This window comes from Anomalospiza imberbis, chromosome 11, assembly GCF_031753505.1.
Source record: "Anomalospiza imberbis isolate Cuckoo-Finch-1a 21T00152 chromosome 11, ASM3175350v1, whole genome shotgun sequence".
Lineage (NCBI taxonomy): Eukaryota > Metazoa > Chordata > Aves > Passeriformes > Viduidae > Anomalospiza > Anomalospiza imberbis.
In genome coordinates, this window is record NC_089691.1 from 7,910,638 (window position 1) to 7,926,871 (window position 16,234).

General features: G+C 56.1%; 1 protein-coding gene across 2 annotated transcripts in view; it reads right to left on the minus strand.

Annotated features, from left to right (window-relative positions):
• Positions 1 to 345: 345 nt before the first annotated feature.
• STAB1 (stabilin 1) overlaps positions 346 to 16,234 on the minus strand; it is a 52,949-nt gene continuing 37,060 nt past the window's right edge. The window contains exons 41-70 of one of the 2 annotated variants that reach the window (XM_068201694.1): positions 15,867 to 15,912; positions 15,147 to 15,226; positions 14,149 to 14,274; positions 13,601 to 13,674; positions 13,182 to 13,256; positions 12,486 to 12,605; positions 11,520 to 11,567; positions 11,314 to 11,397; positions 10,565 to 10,711; positions 10,286 to 10,423; positions 9,585 to 9,644; positions 9,308 to 9,484; positions 8,717 to 8,803; positions 8,124 to 8,270; positions 7,888 to 7,953; positions 7,131 to 7,362; positions 6,356 to 6,505; positions 5,671 to 5,775; positions 5,117 to 5,224; positions 4,770 to 4,963; positions 3,984 to 4,128; positions 3,438 to 3,571; positions 2,958 to 3,123; positions 2,629 to 2,735; positions 2,301 to 2,420; positions 1,765 to 1,917; positions 1,525 to 1,644; positions 1,171 to 1,317; positions 747 to 914; positions 346 to 455 (exon numbers count right to left, since the gene is read on the minus strand). In XM_068201694.1, the coding sequence (XP_068057795.1) occupies positions 405 to 455; positions 747 to 914; positions 1,171 to 1,317; positions 1,525 to 1,644; positions 1,765 to 1,917; positions 2,301 to 2,420; positions 2,629 to 2,735; positions 2,958 to 3,123; positions 3,438 to 3,571; positions 3,984 to 4,128; positions 4,770 to 4,963; positions 5,117 to 5,224; positions 5,671 to 5,775; positions 6,356 to 6,505; positions 7,131 to 7,362; positions 7,888 to 7,953; positions 8,124 to 8,270; positions 8,717 to 8,803; positions 9,308 to 9,484; positions 9,585 to 9,644; positions 10,286 to 10,423; positions 10,565 to 10,711; positions 11,314 to 11,397; positions 11,520 to 11,567; positions 12,486 to 12,605; positions 13,182 to 13,256; positions 13,601 to 13,674; positions 14,149 to 14,274; positions 15,147 to 15,226; positions 15,867 to 15,912 (3,575 nt within the window). In that variant the 3' untranslated portion in view covers positions 346 to 404. Of the gene's footprint in view, positions 456 to 746; positions 915 to 1,170; positions 1,318 to 1,524; positions 1,673 to 1,764; positions 1,918 to 2,300; positions 2,421 to 2,628; positions 2,736 to 2,957; positions 3,124 to 3,437; positions 3,572 to 3,983; positions 4,129 to 4,769; positions 4,964 to 5,116; positions 5,225 to 5,670; positions 5,776 to 6,355; positions 6,506 to 7,130; positions 7,363 to 7,887; positions 7,954 to 8,123; positions 8,271 to 8,716; positions 8,804 to 9,307; positions 9,485 to 9,584; positions 9,645 to 10,285; positions 10,424 to 10,564; positions 10,712 to 11,313; positions 11,398 to 11,519; positions 11,568 to 12,485; positions 12,606 to 13,181; positions 13,257 to 13,600; positions 13,675 to 14,148; positions 14,275 to 15,146; positions 15,227 to 15,866; positions 15,913 to 16,234 lie in introns of those variants that run through there. The other variant, XM_068201695.1, reaches the window with a different exon arrangement.

Sequence of the window (16,234 nt, forward strand, 5' to 3'; positions counted from 1 at the left end):
CTTGCAGCGGTAGTGCAGGCAGGGGGCACCCGGAAAGGGCGTTTGGGGTGGTGACTGCCGAGACTCGTACCTGACCACGGGGCAGCGTGAGGGCCCAGGAGCGAGGCCCGGCGGGCCCCGGGGCATGCTGCACGTGAACACTGCGGGCCGTACGTCCCTGGGAGCGGCTGAACTGCGCTCTGGCTGCTGGAGGCTTGAGCAAGCCCCACCTCGTACGGGGCCATGACAAGCGTGGGCGGGAGCACGAGGGGCTGGAGCTCCCACCTGCTGGGGGCGGCCGGTACCGGCGGGGCGGGCGGTGGGAGGCCGGGGCCGGGGCGGCGAGGCAGGCGCGGGTACAGCCGGTGGCGCTGAGCTCTTTATTTCCCCGCGGTGCGGTGCGGTGCGGTCGGGGCCGCGCGGGGTCACAGCGGGAACCCGCGGAGGTCGGTGCCGGCGTCCGCCAGGGGCGGGTCCTGCGGCGGAGAGAGCGCGGCGTGAGCGCGGGGCGGGGCGGGGCGGAGGGGGCGGGGCGGGGCGGAGGGAGGGAGCGGGGCGGAGGGGGCGGAGGGAGGGAGGGAGCGGGGCGGAGGGGGCGGAGCGGAGGGAGGGAGCGGGGCGGAGGGGGCGGAGGGAGGGAGGGAGCGGGGCGGAGGGGGCGGAGCGAGGGAGGGAGCGGGGCGGAGGGAGGGAGGGAGCGGGGCGGAGGGAGGGAGGGAGCGGGGCGGAGCGGAGGGAGGGAGCGGGGCGGACGGGGCGTGGCTCACGTGCAGCGGTTCGTAGTCGGGGGCGTGGCCGCCGTACAGCGGGTTGGGGATGGCCACGAGCGGCCGCTGCGGGCGGGGCCTGGCGGCGCGCGGGCCCGCGCGCTCCGGCCGGGGCCGCGCCTCCTCCTCCTCCTGCTCCTCCTGCTCCTCGTCCCCGCGGAGATCGGCCTGCGGCGGGAGCGCCGGTGAGCGGGGCTGCGGCACCGGGCCGGCAATCCGGGCACGGGGGGAGAGCCCCGCCCACCGCCTGCCCGTTGTCGTCCGCGGGCTCCCCCTGGCGGCCCGGCCCCTCAGGCGCGGGCACCGCACGCCCCCCATCCCGCACCGGGACCGCGCACCCCGCACCTGCCCCGGCCGATCCGCCCGAGCCCCCGGCTCTGTCCACCGCCCTCGGCCCCCGTCCCGCTCCCCAGCTCGCCCGTACCTGATAGTACCCGAACTGCCCCTGCTGCCGCCGCCTCCTCACGCAGTAGTAGGCGACGCCGGCACCGGCAACGAGCGCCAGCGCGAAGCACAGCGCTGACAACGTCCCCGCGGCCACGGAGCCCGGCCCCTGCGCCGCACCGTTCACCTGTGCCGAAACAGCGGCCCCCTCTCGGCACTGCCCTGGCACGGCGATGGCACCGCCCCTGCTGCCGCTCGGCAGCGGGACCGTGGGCAGCCCTCCCAAAATGAGCCGTGCCAGAGAGCAGAGGACAAGGCCAGTTCTCGGGATGACTCTGTCGCCTCATCCCCAGTCCCAGGCCTGATTCCTGCCCCGTTCATGCCCTAGACTCACCTGGCCAAGGTGAACAACGGGCGGTGGGATCCTCAGTGGCTCTGCTAGCACGTGAATGATGCCATTGAAAGCTACGATGTCCCACTCCACAATCATCGTGTCATTGATCCCCTTGGCATCCTACAGCACAGGACACAGATGATGCCACCTGCCCAGAAAGGCTCCCCATCGCTCCCTGTCTCAAAAGAGATGTGGTGAAAACCGGTGGTGTTTTTTGCCCTCTGCCAAGGCTAAACCTACTGAGTGCTTTGTACTGTTGCTTGCTGGGAGCTCTGATATATGGAGGTCGTGTCCTGACTGAGACGGGATGATGGTGCCTGTTGTGAGGTTGAAGCTGAAGAGGATGACATTGCTGGATGACACGTGGAGCTTCAGTTCTTCTCCTGTCAGAGTCTGAATAAGCACAAGTGCACAGGGGTGAGAAATGGATGAGTTGGTCTCTCCCTTTCCCTGCTACTGTGCAGCCCCCCAGCCAAGCCCAAGCTCTCTCCATGGCCACAGACAGCTCCATTCACAGATAACACGGCAGAGAATGACTGTGCAGAGCAGAGGGGATTTGCAGCCCTGAGGATTGTCAAAGCTCAGCTGAAGAAGGCTCTGAGCATCCTGACATAAATGGCTCTTCTGAGGGAATGGTTGGACTGGAGACCTCCAATCCACTGCTCCTCTCTGACCCACATTCCTCCTCCTTCACCAGGCTATTTCACTCCATCATGCCAGCTTTGGTGATGCCTACTCTCCTTTGGGGCTCTGACAGTTCATCCCTGCTTGCTTACCTCATTGTCTGCAAAGCCAGAATTCAGAGGGGCAAAGAGAGTTTTGGGAGCAGAGACATCAGACAAATACATGAAAAAATCCAGTCCATCTTCTGTGTCATTGGCAAAACTGAGCAACATCTGGAAGAGATGGAAGATCTTCCTCATCAGCATGTTGCTGGCAGCACAATGCCATCACCTTCCCCTGCCCAGGAACCCCCCAGCCCTGGAAAGAAACCCCCTCTGTGTCTGTAGCCTTGCAGACAGACCAAACCCCAACTCCTCCCTATTCCAGCTGATCCCTCCCTCTGCCTTGCTGCTCCTGCAGAGCCAGGAGAGCGTTGCTTACGGAATAGAAGGTGGAGAAGCGGTCCTGGTCTGCTAGCACATCGGGCAGTTTCCCACTGCACCAGTACCCATCTCCCACAAACCCATCACGGCAGGTGCAGGTCACATCTGCAAAGGAACACCAGGCTGTGACTGGACTCACCAGTGCTGGCTGCACCAAGCACCTTTTGATTTCTGGATACTCTCATCACATTCCCTCTGGACATGGCCATGGGGAGAGGGGGTGTGCCCACCTGCCCTCATGCTCCAGGGCAGTTCCCTGCCTGCTGCCCTGACACAGCTCTTGTGCCCAACAGGACTGTGCCCAGGGAAAGTGCTGGCACCCCTCACCCTTCTCCCGGTAGCAGAACGCATCCCAGGTCTCGCTCAGGTTGCTTCGGGAGCCATAGTCCACAATGCCCACACGGCTGGACCCACAGCTGGGGTTGGGGTAGGCTGTGGGGTATCCAGCTGTGCCATTGTCCAGCCAACCCACCAAGCACAGATGGAATCCCATCTAGAAGAGGAAAATCAATGATTAGATTAAAAACAGCTCTGTCCCAGGTTTTCTGCCCCAATGAACATTCCCACCGTGCCTCATCCACCATACCCCCAACACCCAAAGTGCTGGGCACAGTCACAAGTCCCATCCCAGTGTGCCTGGCAAGACCCAATAGCCCTCCTGTTTCATGGATGTAGATGGAGCAAACAGGGCCTGGCTGAGGGGTTGAGAGGTCACCCACCCACATGTCACCCCTGGGCTGGCCCGGGTCCTGGGAGATGCATGGCCTGTCCCAGCCCCACAGGGGACAGAGCCACCCCTGCCCTGACCTGCTGCGCTGCTGCCAGCTGCTGGAATGTGGCCAGGGAAGCACCTTCTGCAGCACAGGCTGCCTGAGCCTGCTCGTAGGTGAAGTCGTACTTTTTTCGGGGTGACTGCAGGTGAAACACACCCATGGTCTTATCTGCAAAATACCAGAGCCCAGGAGCATCAGTACAGGACACTGAGCCACCTCCCTGGGCAGCCACGTGGGTCCCTGTGTGACCGTGGGCAGCACTGCCAAGGAGGATGGGATGTGGACGAGGCACAAGTGAGGGAGAGGCTTCCTCTGAGCTTCTTGCCTTCCACATGGGAGCCACTGCCACCAGAGGCCACATCACATGGAGCAGACAAGGATGGCTCACCCTCCCCATATGACATGTAGGGAAAAAGAAAACGTGAAAACTGTGCCAAGCTACAGAGATGAGTCCCTGTCCCCTCGGCCATCCCGCCCTCCAGCTCTCCAGAGGGGAGCTCCAGGCCGAAGGTGAAGGATGAGGGAATGTGGCCTCTCCATGGAGCATCATCCCTGGCCCTGCAGGGTTGAGCAAACTCACCATGGAAGTGCAGGTCAGTGCAGATGGCCTCCCGATGGCACTGCCCGTTGTCTTCCAGGCACCGGTCCGTGGGGGGCACGACCTCTTCCAGGCACTGGATCCCATCACCGACGTAGCCCTGCTTGCACTCACAACGCCGCTCGTTCTGCAGCACAAGGGAAGGGTGGCAATTGTGTGAGTGCAAAGACACAGATGCCAGCTGGGGATCCTTGCATCCCTGTGGAGATGGGGATGAGCCTTCAGAATGCCTCTACAGCCTGCTGAGGCTGTGACAGAGCTGTGGAAGGCCACACGGCCTGTCCTACCCCCACACCCAGGCAATGTCACATCGAGTCTTTGGCACGTGCTGTTTGTTTGAGCTGAGCTTTGGGGTACGTGGCTCCCGACTCTTGCAATACATGCAAGAGACACCATGCTCTCAGTCCCATCTTCTGGCCTGTGGTGATCAGCTTTGGTTCTTCTGCAAAAATGGCCCACACTGTCCCTGAAGGACCATCCAGGAGCCCCCGAACCAGTACAGGAATGACACAACTGACACAGCTTTTGCTCCTTAGACAGAGGAGTGGGGAAAAACAGCCTCAGCATAACATCCCCAGAACTGTCACAGCAGCACAGCCCCTGCCTGGTGGTAAGCACCTGCAGGATGAGTGCAGCACCTGAGGGCACTGGAGAGGAGGGGCAGGGGACTGCAGCAGGGGGGACATTGTCACATGGCTGTCCCAGGGCACCCAGCTGGGCGGCTCTCCCAGGCACGCGGATGTCCCCGGCCCTAAGGGTCGCGCTCACCGGGCCGGTGCTGATGCAGCGGGCGTGCTCGCTGCAGTCCCCATTCCTGCCGTCGGCACAGCGGTCGATGGGCTCGCAGATGTAGCCGTCCCCTCGGTAGCCGGGGGCGCAGGAGCAGGACACGTTCACGCCCGTTTGGGAGCACTGTGCGTGCCTGGCACAGCCCCCGTTGTCCTGGCTGCACATGTCGATCACTGCGGGAGGGGAGTCCTGGGTTAAGTCCTCTCATGAGGTGTCCTGGGGGTCAGCCTGGCTGTCCTGCCAGTTGTCACCCCAGCATGGCCATCGGCAGACAGACCTGCCGCCCTGTCGCCACCCCTGCAGCCCAGCCCCGTGGCTGCCCGTACCTGAGCAGGTTCTCCCGTCCCCCTCGTAGTGCAGGTCGCACTCGCAGAGGTTGCCGGCTCGGCAGGCGGCCTGGGCATGGCACGGGGGAGAGCAGGTGGGTGTCACCACTGAAACAGAACACACCCGGCTCACAGTGACTGCAGGGCTGTGACACGGGCACGGCTGCCACCACCAGCCCATCTGTCCCACACTCCCACCTCTCTCCCTCCCCCCGTTCTCTTTTGCAGGTGCCTTGCCCAAACACAGAGGTTTGTTACTCCATCGAACACACCTCAGATCTTCACCTCAGCCTCGAGCCCTGCTTGGAGCACCTCTGAGCTCAGGGACTTGTTCATGAGCCACTAGAGCTTTTCTCCTCTGCCCCTTCCTCACCACCCCAGCCCTTGTGAAATTCAAGAGCATGTGGCAGATCTCAGGATGAGCCTCACAGCTGAGAGCTCCTTTTTGGAGGTATTTCTAAACAGCTGCTTGAACTACCCAGCTCCAGGGAAAGCAGCCATGTGGCAGTGGGTCCCAGGGAAGGGCAGGTGAGTCCCAAGGAATGACCCCTCACCCAGTCTGGTTTCACAGCGCTCCCCAGTCCAGCCCTCAGCACAGAAGCAGAAGCCGTCGCCGTGCAGGCCTCCATTGCACACACCATTCTCAGTACAGTTGCACTCTGTGAGGAATGGACAAACACAGCATTTATGCCTTGGTGGAAAGGCCCTGGGACAGCCACGTGGCAGAAATGTGGCATTGTGGGGAGGTGTGACGGTGGGCACAGGAGCCCAACACATCCCTTCCTGCCAGTCCTGGCCCCTTGTCACACATGGCTCTTCACAGAGGAAGAGAAGCCTCTGCACCCACAATACCCCATCACTCCTCTCCCCTGGGATTCTCTGGAATGCGTTTCTCACTCTGAAACATTCCTTGAGACCCTGTGAAGCCCAGTTTGGGATGGGAGGATGGAGGACTCTCTTTTCCCTTTCTTTGCTTTTGTCTCACATGGGCACAGGTCCCTGCTCAGCATGTCCCAGGTGATGCTCTTTCTGTACAGGGTTCATCACAGCTTCTGCATCCCCCAGCTCACAGTAGAGTGAAATACTTTCTCCCAAACTGGGGCTCTCAGCTGTGCTCGACAAACGAGGAGGGGTCTTTGACGCTGTGGCCTTATCAGCCGCGGGCTGCAAAGGGGTGAGGCCAGCAGCTCACCCTGTCCTGCAGGTCCCCGTGCCGCAGCCCCCGCCCAGCCGCGGTACCTCGGCATTCCGGGCCGTATCTGCCGGGCGCGCACAGCTCGCAGCCCGTCCCAATGAACTCCTGGCTGCAGTTGCAGATCCCTGAGCCGCCGATTTTGTCATCGCAGGTCCCACGGTTGTTGCACGGCGCCTCCAGCCCTCCTGGGCATGCTGCAAATGGGGCACCTTAGTGAGGCTCTGGTGACAAAGGGACCCTGAGCTGGAGGGTCCCTTTGCCACCCGCAGACCCTGCACAGCAGGTGCTCCTGAGCTGCTGCTCACGGGGTGCTCAGACCACAGACGGCTCAGCAGTCTGGGCACTGAGTGCTGGGGACATCCCACGACAGGAAAACTTAGGAATGGGTGCAAGAGGGACAAATATGGCACAGCTTCCAGCCTGGGAAGAAGCCCTGCTGTGATGTGCTGGGTCTGTGCTGTCCTGCCCCACACTAACAGCAGACTCACCCAAGGATGTGAAAGCTGCCCATGGCACAAAGGGCAGATTCCAGGGAATGGTTGAGCATTGACAACATCTAGAGGCGAGTGACGTGTCTGACACCTACCCCCAGCAGCCCTGTGCCCAGGGCTCTTCACAGAGACAAGATATTCTCCAAGGAAAGGGAACTTCTTGTCATAATCTCAGGGTATTGCTCCCTGCACCCTCCACAGGCTGGGGCTCCCTGCCTGGGGTTTTGCCCACCCTTCTCCGGGGCAGCACACTCATGGATGTTTGATATGCTGAACCAGTAATGCCACAGGGGACAGGGCCGGGGGGCACCGGGGGCGTGGCTCTTACCCCGACAGTCCCGGCCATAGTGGTTGGCACAGCACTGCGGGACCCACTGGCTGGACACGCAGCTCCTCCTGCAGCCTCGTCTGAGAGGCCCCCTGGAAGAGAAGTGTCTCCTGAAGGGGTCCCAGGGGGAGGAGTGTGATGGCCACTGCCGCCGCAGCAGGGAGTTGTGGTGGAACAGGAAGGTGTTCCTCAGCAGGTGGTTTCCATAATAGTAGCAGCGCTTGGTTTCCCCCTGTGAGGAAACAGGCAAAACACAGAGCTTGCCACACTGGTCACTGGTCACTCACCTTGACTTTTCTGTGCTACTCATTCACTTTTATGACAAACAACAGAGGCTTCTTAACATGTGCTGGGGCTGGTGACAATGGAGCCCCAGAGGAACCTCAGGGACATGCCAGAAGGCAGCAGTGAGAATGGGGTACAGCCACTGCCTCCCAAGGCTGCTCACCATGGGATCCCTGAGCCACTCCCAGGCTGAGCTTTTTTTGATATAAAGCACCCAGAGCCACCCCAGTGCTGTTGGAGGGACTCCTGTGCCACTGTCACCCACATAGGACTGACCCAGCAAAGACCGCTGGACCCCATGTTTTTCAGCCCAGCTCCTGCATGACTTGGGGCAAGGCATGGACCATGTGACTGAGCCAAGGGCTTGCCACATGCAGGTGGGCCTTCATTTTGCTGCTAAAACATGAGGGGCACATGGGTGTTGTCATCAGTCCCCTATGGGCCTCCTTGGTGACAAAGCTGTGAGCTTTACCTGTTGAACGGAGCCAGCAGGGCAGGGTGGCTCGAAGCCACAGAGTCCACAGCTCTCTGTAGATCCCTGTGGAGGGGAGAAAGAAACCTCACAACAACTCAATCCATGCTGCTGCCTCTCTTGGCTGCTCAGAGCTTTGCCAAGGAAGGGCAGCAAGCCCTCCAGACATCCCTGTTCCCAGGCACAGGGCTGCACGGGTGGCCCAGATCCTCATTCAGCTCATGACAGGTGCTTACCTGCAGCTCAATCAAGGTGAACTCGTCACACCGAGACCCCAGATCCGGTGGCTCCAACAATCGATCAATGCCATAAGCAATGCCCCCGTTGAACTCCATGTGCCTCTGGATGACGGTGGCATCGCCGTTCCCCACCAGAATCTCCCCCTAACAGAGGAAGAAAGCAACCTGTGATACTGGCACACCCTACATCCCAGCTGTACCACCCAAAAGTGGCTCGGTTGTGGCTGCCATGGCTTCTTAATCACTCCAAGAACTCCAAAATCTCTGTGCACATGTCCTTGACCACCCTTCCTATTTAACACTTTTCACAGCCACCTCTCCTAAGGATGGCCTCTGTCCATGCAGCATGTGCTCTCTGAAGGTTGTGGCACCATGCAGCCAGGTCATTGTGACATTCATGTGCAGGTACCAGACACCTGTGCACTTCTCTGCCAGCTGGCCATGCCTTGTGCCTCTTTGCAGCCCAGCTGTGGCCAGGGAATGGGGTGTTCCAGCCTGCAAGCAGCCCAGCTCTGTGTTCACTCCCTGCCAGGAGCACCAGTTGCCCTGTGGCTCCATGGGAAGCCAAGCCTGGAATCCGCAACACTCACCACGTGGGCTTTGCTGCAGCTGAATGAGATGGTGGAGCCGTGCATGGTTCGTATGGTTTCAACCTGGGGCACGTTACCAGCAACAATCTAAGAGGGAAAAAGAAGAATGTGAAGGAGAGACTGGCAAAAGATGGCAGTTCATGTTACGACATGGTGAGGGCAGGGGTCAGTGGCCAGCCTCAGAGGGGTGTGATGTGGCAGTCCCTGAAGCTGGTGTGGGTGGCACAGCACAACTGTGCTGGGTTAGTCCCAGATTCCTGCACAGTGAGAGGCCAGTGTGAAAAAGCAGGGCCTGGCTTTGCTCAGCTGGACTTTCCCCTCGCTCATACCCCTGTACACAAGAGCCTGTTTGTGAGCCTTGCAGCTCCCCTGAAGCTGGTGACAGAAGGTTTCAGCTCAGCCACCAGAGGTTCAGAATGATGCCATAGGTACCTCAAATGCTCAAACAGCTTTGGGTCTTCTCAAGACAATGGATACACTGTGTGTTCTGTGGCAGTGGAATATTTGCAAGGTCACTCTGACACAGCCATAGCAGACTGTGGCACCTCGTGTGGGCCTGGCAGCTCCAAGGCTGTGTACTGTCACATTTACCTTGGTGTCCCTGATGATGTGCGCTTTGAGGTAGGAGGCCAGCACGTCGCGGTGCTCCCTGCGGTACAGGAACTTCTGCTGGTTCTCCGGGAGGGCGCTGAAGGCGGCGTCCGTGGGCCAGAGCAGCGTGAAGGGTCTGTGCACGGGGTTACCGAGCAGCGGCAGCAGCTCCGCGTCCTGCCCGACAGCACAGGGACACAGAGGGAGAGCCCCGAGCCCACACTGACCGTGCCCAGGCACGCAGCACCTCCCCAGAGCAGCAGGGGCAGCGGCTCACCTGCAGCAGCTTGCTGTAAATGGTGTACCCAAAGGCTTCAGCCACGGCTGTGATGTTCTGCTGCACAGGGAGGAAGGCAAACAACTCACACCAAGGGTTCCCCATCCAGGACCAACAAGGCAGGGGAGAAACCAGACAGGCAACAACTACAGTAACTAAACACAGTTAAACACAAGTTTATCACTGTCACCATCACACTGATGGTTTGGCCTGGAAAGGGCTGGAATTCAGCAGCCACCACTTTTCTGATTCATCCTGGATAGACACTGCTATGGCAGGAGCTGGGATGAATTCCAGCACTCTGTTGTGCTGCACAGAGAATATGTTATATTCTGTAAAATGCAGGCTCTATAAGCCCCTAATGCTTGCTTAAGGAGTCACAGAGAGACATTGGCAAACTCATGCTGCAACCTGCTCTGTGCTGGAAAAGGAGTGTAATGGTTGGCACGGGACAAGATCCTCCTGCCTACATCTAGAACTGTTGTTCCCTCATGATGGAAAAGGCTCCTTATGTTCCAAATATCCCACAAATGCTGCCACCTTCACAAGCCAAATCTGTGGCCTCAGGCAACCCCTAGGCAGTCAGGGACAGGGAGGAAGAGCAGCCCAGGCAGCTTTGGGCTGAGGCATCACTGCTGGGAGACAGATCCTGCCCCTGAGCCCACCACAGCCCTGACAGCAGGGCACGGCTCCAGCCTCACCTGTGAGAGCTTTGAGGAGATGTTACGGCCCACCAAGTCACTGGGAATGAGGATCCTGTTGATGAAGTGAATGACCCCGTTCACACCCACGATGTCACTCGTGACCACTTTGGCTTCCTCGTTGAGAGTGATGCTATTCTGCGAGAGAGGGGACCTGCTGAGGCCTGCGCCAGCCACAGCACCATCCTGTGGGCCCCGGGCAAGTCACCGGCTACAACCGCTTTCTTCACATGACAGAAAAAGTGACATCCTGACAAATGGGACAGCAAAGGGAAGTACCTCGTTCACTGCGATCTTTATTTTGTGGCCAGATAAAGATGTAAGGGACTGCTGGCCTTCCAGGTCACTGGAGAGCAACTTCTGGCAGCCCACCATGTGGTAGCGAAGCAGGTCCCGGAGGAGGCCCCTGCTCTTCCACTCCTCAAACTACAGACAGAAAACAGGAGTGAGGTCACACCAGGGCACTTTGCCTTGCACACAGGACTCCCCAGCCCTAATGAGGGAGACCTGGATTGCCTAAATTCCCTGAGGGAAGATGGACCCCTGCAAAACACACTGAAGGTACAAAACCATTCGAGAGCTTTGGGAAATTTCAACCAGCTTGACTAGTCAGTGATGGGGTTAAGATATCCCGTTACACTGACACCAAAAAGCTGCCATTCTCTTATTTCTGAGAAGGAATAAGGGGTCAGTCACAGATGCATGGGAGCCTTGTTGTTACCAGCCCCATGGGCACCAAAGGCACCACACACCACTGATCTGGCACAGTGCCTCTGAGGCCCACAAGACATCATCTCCAACAAGGGTCTCCTTACAAGAGGAGACATGTCTACCCCTGTCCAGGTTGTTTCCTCAGTGAGATGCCTCCAAACTTCTGCTTTTACACTGATGGAGAACAGGGGATGTCTTTAACTCTCCACGGTGCAGCCCCTTAACCTTGATTCACTGGGCAGAACAGTCCCGGGGGGACATTGCCACAACTGGAGCTGTCCAACACCTGACAGAGACTGGCATGGGAGGGCACTTACCACTGTGGTGTTTCCTATGAAATCTGTCTGTGGGATGAAGACAGTGAAAGGCCCTGCCCCACTGAGTTCTTTGATGCTTTCTGCCTGTGTTAGAAGAGTATTTGTGGGAAGGGAAGCAGAAAACATTGTTCCAGTTAGCAAGACCCTTTGCAGAAAGCCCTAGGTGGGATTTACTACACAGAGACAAGGACAAAGCTGTCACCAACCTGTATCATCCTAAAGAACATGGATGCGTCTGGAATCCTTCCGAGCTCCTTAAACAAAGGAAATCAGCTGGTGTTAACAGGGTCCTTTCCACTGGTTCCTCACCAACCAGCACAGCAACCTGCTCCTTCCACTCCAGGTCACTCTCCCACCCCAAAGAGACACCAGTTCTCCTGACACACCACAGTAATCTTCCCTCCCTCACCAGCTCTGCCGGCACATATGCCATGGATGCTGCAGTGAGCTCTGTCAGCACCATTCATAAGTGCTGCAGGATGGAGTGGACAGAAGATGAAAGCTGGCTGGTCCTGCAGCACCTCTCATAGGTAACTGCCCTGTGCTCATGGGACACCTGAGTGCTTCACAAAATCTCACTGTGCTGCCACTGCCAGTTCTGGGATGCTGTCCAGAGGGCAGACATACCCTAGAAGGCAAATGCCCTCTCCTCACCACACTGACTTTCAGTAAGAGCAGAGGCACACCCGTCCACCTCTTTTCTCATGGCTCTGCTGTGGGCACAAGCTTTTATTTGCTACTGCCCAAGGACAGCCATTGTACTGGCAAGAGAAGTGGACACAGACTGCTGCCCTCCAGGCTGGGTCCCAAGTCCTGGCATGGCCACAGGAGACACCTGCCCTCATCCAACTGGGCAGGAGTGAGTTGCCTTGGGAAAAAACAAGATCACTCCCATTTGTTTATGACATGAAGCAAGCAGTCCCCTGGAGGTATGGCCAGTGTTGCTGACAGCAGTAGAGCGTTCCTTCCCTTTGGAGCAAAGTCACTTTGCCGTGATTCTCTCCCATAGCTGGCACACCAAACACACCTATAATTTATGGAGAGTTTGCTCAAAGCACCTGTCTCCTCTCCCACATGACACATGTGACACCAAAATCTGCTCACCCTCTGGAGAGGAGGGAGTTGTTTGCTGCAGGGCAGGGGACACAGAAGGTGCAGCACAGGCCTCTCACCTGATGCACTTTGCCACGGCAGGTGAAGCCATCTCCAATGCTGTGCCAGGAGCAGGAGCAGTTCCGAGTGCCAGGGCCCGTGTACTTGCAGAGCCCAAAGGGGCTGCAGCCTCCGTTATCCTGGCAGGGAAAGCAAAAGGCTGCTTGGAAGGGCTTCTCCAACCACCTGAACTGCTGCTTGTGTGTGGGAGCTGCAAACTCCATCCAGCCCAGTGAAAGAAAACCATCCCTCCTCTCTGTTTAGTGCCTTAAAATAAACCTCACCCAAACTATCAAGGGTTTCCCAGCACCAAATCTGCTCATGAAATAAGACTTTTACACCTCACTTTGGAGCACAGGGCCCATGACAAAGCCCCTAATTCAGAGGGACACTTTGACATGGCAGCGATGCCTGTGAGCACAGAACACTCTGAGGCTTTTGGGCCTCATGAAATGGACACAAAGGAAAAAGCCCACATGTCTCCAACCCTATGTCCCTCTTCCACCTTGAGGGAATGCTGGGTGACAGACACAACTGCAAGTGACTGCAGGAGGCAATGGAGACCAAACACACAAGGAAATCCTTCAGTATGTGGAAAAGCAAGACTTCAGCTCCAACCAAACAGGCTAACGCTGTTCCTGCTGCTAACTCCTGGGAGAAGAGAACACTTCCAGGCTGTGGCCTTCACCTCTGGAAGCAGCCAAATGCTGACATACCTGTTCACACAAGTTGATGGGGTTGCACTGGCTCACACCATCCCCACTGTAACCAGGCAGGCAGTTGCAGGCGACCTGGAGTGAGAACAGAGCCTTGGGCTCAAACTTGGACCCAATAAAGGAAACACACAAGGGCTGCCCTGGACAGAAGGCTTGTGGTGTAGCAACCATTGCTGCCTCCCTGAATAACCAAGCTTGTGTCCACAACAAATATAACCCAAGACTGCCTTCAGCCTCTGGCCAGCAAAGCCATCTGCTCTCATGGAAACAGCAATGTTTTCATGCTCTTCCAAGGAACCTTCTCTACATGGAAGGGAGTAAGCACAAAGCAGGGCACTGCAACGGACAGGACTGTCTCTAGTGACAGCTGTGACAACTTCCATGATAACGCTGCCCTGACATCCACCCTCCACACTCACCTTCTTTGGGCCTGTTTTGATGCACTCTGCATTGGTATGGCAGCCCCCATTGCTTTCGAGACAGAGATCAATTTCTGCAGCAAAACAATAAGGCCAAGTTATCGCTGAGGGCTGCTCAAGGCAGCTGGGAACTGGTGATCCAAAGAGGTTTTGGGAAAGCAACAGGGAGAACTTTTCCAGCTTGGGGAGCACTTTCCTGGGAAAGTGTCTTGTAATAGCAAAGGAAGAGGGTGCAACTGCAAAGTTACTCCTGACACATGTGGGTCTCTAAGCTGTGAGAAATCTGCCCACAGAAAATTCCAAGCCTGAGTGTACTTTAAAGAATATGAGAGGACTGGACTCCTTCTATCTCCATCTTCACCCAGAGCACCACTGTGGGAGACTGCCCTCACCCTCTGTCTCTGGGCCTCTCCATGACATGCATAACAGCAAGAAACCTTGCAGGAGTCTTTTTGTCTGAGACCAAAACACTGGTATTTTAGTCTGAAATCCCCCTTAGTATTGATGCTGGTTCTCTGCTACCCCCAAAGCACACCCTGAGCACTCACCCATGCAGAGTGTCCCGTCCCCAGCATAGCCTTCCTTGCAAACACAGGTTCTCTCTCCTGGAGACACTTTGGTACACACAGCATGCATGGAGCAGCCACCGTGGTCCATAGTGCAGGGATCTATTTCTGTGACCAAAAACCAGAGGAGAAGAATCAGTTCAGAACACATAGGAATGATCAGCTGTGCCAGAATGATCATCTAAACAAAATCACAACATCTTGTTAGAATTCCTTTGTTTCCCAATGAAACTGTTGGTTCTTTAAGGACATGGGGCCTTATCCAGACCCGAGACAGGTCAGTCCAAGTAAATAAGCTGAGCTTAAGTAACCTCCAAATTGGAAATCTTTCCCTCACAGAATTTACTCACTGACCACTAATATTAGATGAGAAGAAATATATCTACCTGAACAACTTACATGCTTGAGGTTTTTTTTTAGCTTTTTTACTCACTTTCCAACAAGGGCAATATTGAAAAGTAATTGGAATGTCTACAAGCGTTTTGACTATTACAATTTTATCACTTGTTTTTTTCCTGGTCAGTTTGCTTTTGATATAAACAAGGTATGTAATGTAGCTCTGGTGAAGTATCCTGAAATTCCACCTCATTTTGGCTCTACTCTGCACTATTACCCGATTTTGATATGGCCAGCAAATAGAAGAATCACAAAGTTGTAGGGAATTGAAACACCCACATTCCCAGGATTCATGGTCAAAATTTTTATAACTTTGCCCCCAATACTGTCATATTAGAACAAGTACAATCCATTCATGTACATTCAGCAGTAAGAGCTGCCCTCCTACACTTTCCTGCCTTTTTATCGCTCTCTTGCAGGCTTTAGCCACACCAGGAGCATCCTGTGTAAAGCTCTGGACTGGAAAACATCTCTACCAAAGCATGGCAGAGTTCATGGTGGATGGCTGAGAGGAAAAGGATTTGAGTGATCTTTCCTCTGGCAGCTTCCTGCCATTTATTTCACCTTGTCTTTGCTGGACACACCTGTGCAGTGGGTCCCGTTCCCTGTGTATCCAGCAGAGCAGAAGCAGGTTGGTTGGGAATCTGTGGAACTGTTGAGGCAGCTGAAACAAGACAGGGATAAACAATCACTGACAAAACCTCTGGATTTGCTCGGCTGGTGGGAAGTACTGTTCAAATCTGGCATATGCAAGAGACCACAATGACCACAGGAGGCACATTTCAGGTATTCCTTTACAGCTTCAAACACTCCAGTCACACTGGCCAGGGCCTGGTGTCCAGCCCAGGCCTCCCATAGTGCACCCTCACCACACCCATGAGCTTTTGCAAGGTGCAAGGGAGATGGCAGGGTCCCCGTCTAAAAGAGGAGTCTGGATAATGGATGGAGAAGGGAGCATTCCAGCCCTGTTTCATTCCTTGGCAGGGGAAGAAAGAGTTCATAAATGGCTGGTTGATTTGCTCCATGAATAAGGCCAGCCTTAGAGTGCCTTGGAATCTCTGCTTTCTACCATCCACACATACTAAAGGAACTTAGAATGGATGTATGCCTGGACAGACAAAATCCTTGGGGTGACTACACATGGCTCAGGTCCAAAGACAGCTCCCAGGAAGGAACTGACAATTACGCATCTTTGATGAGTAGGCACCTTCTGCCAGCCCTCTGCCAAGCCCTAAGCCAGAATCACCTCTGGGTAAAACTCACACAAACACACACGGGTGACTCAGCCTCTCTTCTGCACTTACTTGGCCATTTGATGGCAAGTGTTATTGCATAAGTCAATCTTGATTCCTGCAAGAGAAAACACAAATATAACTTGGAATTTTCAGCTGGGGCCATTTCTGTCATCTAGAGAAAAGGAGCCTGCCAGGAGTGATGCTAACTCTCTTGTCCTATGTAGCAGCAGGAAAATCTCATGGGATTTATGTTTTGGTACTTTGCAAGGGAGTGAATTTGATGTCCTCTGTCTGAGCTAATGGTTCAATTTGATTTTATCTGTGTTGCCTCTGCACTGGTCGGAACAAAACAAGGACTGAAACCTTGTTAATCCAGAACACAGAGCCATTTGGTTTGGGTCCTTTGGAAGCAAAAGATGAACTGCTTTCATGCTTGA